The sequence below is a fragment of the Cryptomeria japonica genome, chromosome 3, assembly GCF_030272615.1.
Source record: "Cryptomeria japonica chromosome 3, Sugi_1.0, whole genome shotgun sequence".
In the NCBI taxonomy this organism is placed as follows: domain Eukaryota; kingdom Viridiplantae; phylum Streptophyta; class Pinopsida; order Cupressales; family Cupressaceae; genus Cryptomeria; species Cryptomeria japonica.
The window spans coordinates 871,326,156-871,332,764 of record NC_081407.1 but is presented as its reverse complement, the minus strand read 5'-3'; the positions used below and the strand labels follow the sequence as shown (position 1 = coordinate 871,332,764).

At 29.1% G+C, this 6,609-nt stretch overlaps 1 protein-coding gene across 1 annotated transcript; it reads left to right on the top strand.

The window, feature by feature from the left end:
- The first annotated feature begins 2,861 nt into the window (after positions 1–2,861).
- Positions 2,862–3,750, top strand: LOC131033118 (LOB domain-containing protein 25-like). Its single transcript, XM_057964249.2, has 2 exons — positions 2,862–3,138; positions 3,295–3,750. Exons 1-2 carry the CDS (start codon positions 2,980–2,982, stop codon positions 3,748–3,750), a joined length of 615 nt encoding a protein of 204 aa, XP_057820232.2. The 5' UTR covers positions 2,862–2,979.
- The last annotated feature ends 2,859 nt before the right edge of the window (positions 3,751–6,609 follow it).

Below are 6,609 nucleotides of genomic sequence, written 5' to 3'. Positions count from 1 at the left end.
TATCAACCTTTAAATTTGCAATCTTTAAGCATCAAAATAGTGTGTAGATTGCATTAATGTCCCAAGCAATTGGTCATGACCAATAAAAAATTGTCATGTCACCTATCACAAATCAACATTTGGTGGTGCATGGAGCAATGATATAATGGCATATACGAAGAAGAGACCACAAAGCATTAAAAAAAGATGTCGATTCAAAAAATCAATCCTTTGATTCATACCCAATTGCAACTATTCAAACAAAAGAGGTTATTGCACCTAAGTACAAAGATCTTGAAGAAAGCCTCTCAAATACCTTTAGTTGCTTATAATAAATGTGGATATGAGCTAAAGATTAGAATGTATAATTATGGCTATGTCAAACAAGATAGATTTGACTGATGAGTTGACTCAATTCATTAATTTGTTAACTATTATAATTAACCAAATCTATGGATTGGCATTGCTAGAATCCAAAGAATATTTCTTGTTGGGCCTACTACTCCTTCCCACCCGGGTTAAGGGTCCAACAACTATCAAGCCCCAACCCACCCTATTACTATTGGGTGGCTACTGATGCGTAGTGGACTACTCTATTATGGGTTTAGACCTTTTCCTTTTATGGGGCTATTTCATTTCTTCTATGTTTTGTGATGGTTTCTCTGATGGTAGATCCTATTAACTTCTCGGAGTCGTGACCTCAAGTAATTATTTATTGATAATGTATTTAGTTGAATGTATTTAATCATTCTAAGAAAAATATTTCATCCTGATGATGAATCACTGACCGTGATTCGAAAAGTTGATGGGAAAAAATTACACACAATCGAATCCACAAAAATAAACTAGTACAAAAATATTTCTTTAAATATTTAGTGGGAAAATAATTTATTTTATAATTAAACAATAAAATATTGTTCAATTAGTTTAATTTTTGTGAAGGTGGAATAATTAGGGTGGAATGAATTATTTGACTAGGTAGACAAGTGAACAAAATGTTATGCTTAAATTTTGTCCCTATTAAAGATGGTGTTGTCACTTAACAAAAGCAATGTTGTCTATTTAAGAAAATAAAATATAATGCTTCTTAAGGTGAAGAGGATTTTGATATATGCTAGTAAATTTGAATGAAAGGGATTAGTAAAGTGGAGGGATGATGCCCCCTTTAGCAATTTCTTTTGAAAAATATCACACCAATGATCTCTAGAAATAATAAATGGAGGGACAAATTAGATAAATCATGAAAATAAGGTTCAATGGAAGAGAATTGGAGAAAAAAAGAAGAAATAGAGAAATCGAATGAAAAATAGTGAAATGGGGTGAAATTTGTGATTAGGAGAAAATGAATGATATAGGAAGGGGTTTGGAAATATTTTAGGATTTACCCTCAACACCTAGAGTACATAGAGAAAAGCAAAAGTAGAGGTTGATGAAAATAGAGCATGTGCCACTAGATCATCATTGAGTGGAGCCAATGTGACCTTATAGGTGACTAGAAAACACTAGCCCATTTGTATGTATCAAAAACTTATCCCTAAGGGTATATTAATTATAATAAATCATGCAAAAAACCATGGAAGCACTAATTTGGGGTGTTTGTGGGAGAACATGATGTGTGTGTTGGGGAGCATGTTATATGTGGAGTAGTTGATGTGTCCTACTAGAGTAACATTTACACATATGAAGAGTGTATGTACTGATTATGAGGCTTATCCATCATTATTTTAAATATAGGAAGTGATGTGTGATCTTTCACCATTTAATTTATATGCTCATAGGGTGATATGTGCCTAGTTTGATGCATGCAATTATAGTGAGATGTGTGCATCTTAGTAGGTTGGTGCATGTGACCTTGAAGTAGCAAATGCAAATAAGAATGGATTAGAGATAATTTTATAATAAACTCGGATGACTTTTTATGAATAAAAGAGTGATTGTTAGCGATTTATATGTTTTTCCTTTAAACTCTTTGGAAACTTCTTATGAAATGTAGCTCATTTGACACTTAAAAGAAAATACTTTATCCAATTGCTTTATGTAGTTTTTTCATGGAAAAAAACTAATAGAAATTGGAGTGATAACCCATGAGAAACATATAAGATCTAAACAATAAGAATGTGAGTGAACAACTAAATTGAAAATTGAAGGTAATGCATTAAAATAATCTCTATTGTTGATGAAAATAGTTGTAGATTAGAACTTCTATACAGTCAGTATTAATGTAGGATCAAATAGCATATGGAGAATTGTAAAATGTGAAAATTTTAAATAGATACAATGAAAAAGATGATCACATCCACCATTAGATTTTATTGCATTTTGAATAATAATTTTTCTACATTTCTTGATCAATGAACCTGATTTTTATAGGCTAGATTTTATTACCATGGATTGAGTGTTCCTTGAATTTTATTTACTTCTTTCTATTAGCAATTTGTATTGATTGCATCTAAATTTATGATAAGCTTATATGTCTATTCCTTTAGGTACAATAATAAATGAAAAAAACAAATAAAATCTATGTATATAATTACCTCTTATATATTTCATAAGATAATTAGATCTCTAGAATAATTGTACATAATCAAAATATATATTTATTGACTTGGTCAAATTGACATGTTCTTTTCGTGTCATAGGATAATAACAAAGGAAGTAGTACATTTATGTAAAAAGGTTGCATAATAACAAGCTATATACCACCTAATCGTACATTTATACACATATTTAACACCTAATCATATGCAAACACCATAGATTCTGTCGTGTATCCGAGCATGCGCGTGATCAAATTTGTCGGCGTGACATGTTGATAAAGAAGAAAATGTTGTATTTACACCGGTGATGTATCTGTATAATTTGCGTCTGTTACTCAACTCTTTCTCCCAAATAGATCTCATCTATATATTCTTGAATTCGACTCTGATCTGTATAAGTTAATATGTATATTTATTTCTTCCTGCGGTATACCTAATTCAGCAGTACCAGAAATCAGAAGAGATGTCTCGTACTGTTTCCCCGTGTGCCGCTTGCAAGGTTCAGCGAAGAAAATGTGGAGATAAATGCCTCCTCGCTCCTTATTTCCCACCAAACGATCCTCAAAAATTCTTCGTAGTACACAAATTATTTGGAGCAAGCAATATTGCCAAAATCCTTCGGGTATGCATCAAATGCTTTTCCAGATTTTGGCCATGTTACTTTTCAATCGAAAAAGTTTGATTCTTCCCACTGTGCATTCCCACATATAATTGTCCTTCGTTTCACCATATGTTAGTCAGATCAACTTTATTTCAACGTCAATCCTTTTTTGTGCAGGATATTCCGGCTGAAAAGAGAGCAGATACTGTGACAAGCCTGGTATATGAGGCAAGTGTGAGAGTGAAAGATCCAATCTACGGTTGCACTGGTGCCATTTGTCGATTGCAGAAGCAAGTATTACATCTCCAATCACAACTGGCAACCACTAAGGCAGAGATCCTGGATGTACAGGCTAATCTTGCGTCTTTTGTCACCGGGTTCTGTAATTCCTGTGAAACAGCAACTAGAATGGATGTAGTAGATCAAAACGATCCATTTAGTAATAACGAAGTAATAGTTTCACAATACGACGAGGACCAGTCATTCTTTAATTTGGGATCATATATTTTTAGTCATATTTATAGTACATACAAGGAAATGGTGGTAAATATATTTACATTTGTACCAACTGGAAAACTGAATCATCTGATTCTTAAAAATCTATTAAATTGTTTCAATATATTAAATATTTGAAATTTTAATTAATATTTAATATTGTAAATTCTCGAAATTTTCTTTTTCAATACATTCAATAGAATTATATCATTCTATTCAAGAGATGTCATACTTTATATAATACTTTTTCTATTATATAATGATAGAATATATCTTTTAGTCTCTAAATATAAAGATAAAATTTTAATGCTTGTTTGTATATGCTATTATATCACATGTTAAAAAATAATCTCTTGTAAATTTTCATATTATAAATATTTTGATAATAAACAAATTTATTTTTAGAATTGTAATTTTTAATATTATTTTTGATTGTTTATATTTTTAAAAGTATTTTTTATTAAATATTAAATAATTTTATATAAAAAAATTTGATATAATATTTATAGTTTTTTAGTTTATTATATATTAGAATAATATATAATATTAAAATCAATTGTCAAAGTCACATAATTTGTTTAAAATAACATTTATTTAAAAAAATAAATCAATAATAATAATAGTAATATATAATATTTTAGTTAAAATATGTGAAATTATTTATATATTTATTGTATTCATAATTTTTTATTTTAAAATGATTATATAATTATATTATTAGCAAATAAAGATTCATAATATAGGTGTGCACTCTTATGGTTTAATCTATGTATATTTTTAAAATTTATATATTTTTATGAGCTTAAAATGATACACAACTTAAATGAGAAGCTTACATATCTACCTAATGGATTGTGGAATACTCATACCAAGTACTAATAAGATACCTTTAAAATAGTCTATTTTAAAGATAAAATATAATCTATAGTATAGATTAAAGAGTCTATTTTAAAGATAAAATATAATCTATATTATAGATTTATTGCTTTCTTATATTCATACAATATGTAGGAGTGATATATTTGACCTCACAACCAAATAGATCATACAAAACAACTACTTGCCTCCTAGAAGATAGTTTATTTATTTGTATAAAATTTAATTTATATTATGAATTTATAGCTTGTTGTGCTATTTACAATAATAACCCCCCTTCATGACAAATTCTAGCTTGTAGCCCATGTTAGATACCCATGTATAGATTTCTTATAGAAGAGTAAAAGAAGAAACCCCCCCTCCAAAAAAAAATAAAAAAAATCTACTTTTAAAAAGAGAAATAATACAAAGAGAATGCACACCAAGAGCTCAAGGACTACATCTACCATAAAGTAAAATAAATGTTCTTTCAATACAAAAGAAATAAGAGATCTATGCCACTATCATAACACTAAATTCTTTTATTTTATTATTTAGATAATTTAATTATGTGTTAAAGTGATTATTTATCAAATAAGAATGTAAAAACTCAATCTTTATGATAAATCAAATTACATTAATCCTTTAATTTTCTTTAGATTCTTTCATCATAGATACATTTAGTAAAAATTGATAAACTTTATCTTTGAGTTCATAATAAAATTTTATACATGATTTTCATACCATCACAATTATAAATATATAGGGTTTCCATTTTGCTTGTAGATTTTTAGTATATATTTCTAGTTTTTGTGGAAAAGAGGTCTAGTATATAGGATGAAATATTCTGAGGACAATGCAAGGCTATTTTGTTTTTTATTATATGTTCTATTCTGCCTGTAATGTTTAAATGCCTTGCAATTACTTATAGTAGTTTTTTCCTTATGGTTCTGAACTTACTGTATCTCGTCAAATTATATAACTTACTGTATATGCTTATTTTCTATAATAATTGAAACTGACTTTAGTCAATAGTTTACTTATTAAAAAAAATTATCTGATGTATTTTTAAGTTATATTGAATGTCAAATAATTTGAATAAAAGTAGATTTGAATACTTTTTCATATCAAACCAACCCAATCCAAGATGGAGCTACTTTTACACTTTATGTTTATTTTTTCCAAGCATAATTGATCTTGAATTATCTGAAATATTTTTAAGTTATATTGAATTTAAAACAATTTAAATAAAAATAGATTTGAATGCACTTTTGTCATATCAAACCAACCCAACCCAAAATGGAGCTACTTTTACACCCTATATTTATTTTTTCCAAGCATAGTTGATCTTGTGGGCTGTGGTGTAAGGGTTGCAAGATGATAAAAAAGCCATTATGGTGCATGGAGGAGAAGATAAAAATATTGAAAAATGGAGGTTTGCAGAAAAACAATCCTCCATTGGAGAATACGCATTAAAAAGATATCATAGCACTTTTTCCCAATTAATGGATCGAGATATGAGGAGGGAGACAAAATCAGAGTCGAAGAGAAAATTCTTACCATACGAGAAGGAAAGGAGGATATATGGAGGAGGAAAGAGGAAAACCATTTCCAAGAATTGGGAAGCCTTGAGAAGGACATCTGAAGCCACGTGAAAAAGGGAGGAGAAAAGATATAGAAGGTGACTAGATAATTTGCAGAGTACTACTCTTCCAAGACTTCCACCTGGCCAGTTTCATAGCATGGAATCTAGTCAAATATATTTGGGCATATCTTTCAAACTTTGTTACTTTTAACTAGGCATTTTTGTCAAACTGTTTGCGTGTTATCTGTGCTTTTCCATTCTGTAAGAATATTTGTGCATGCAAAAAAAAAAATGCTGTTCATCTGGACTACTTTTGCATGAAGGAATCTAGTCTTTTGAATAAATATCTCACTAGAGTTTTGACCCAAATTAATTACATTTCCTTGAGGCATGTTGTTAAACGCTTCATACATCTACACCTCCACATACCTCTTTAACTCATATTCATAATCTGGCTTATTGCTAATAATGTTTAGGCCAACAGACATTGTCTCACTGTGCTTATTTATCACAGAATTGTTTAATTTGTCTATTGATGCTATACTTACACTATCTAT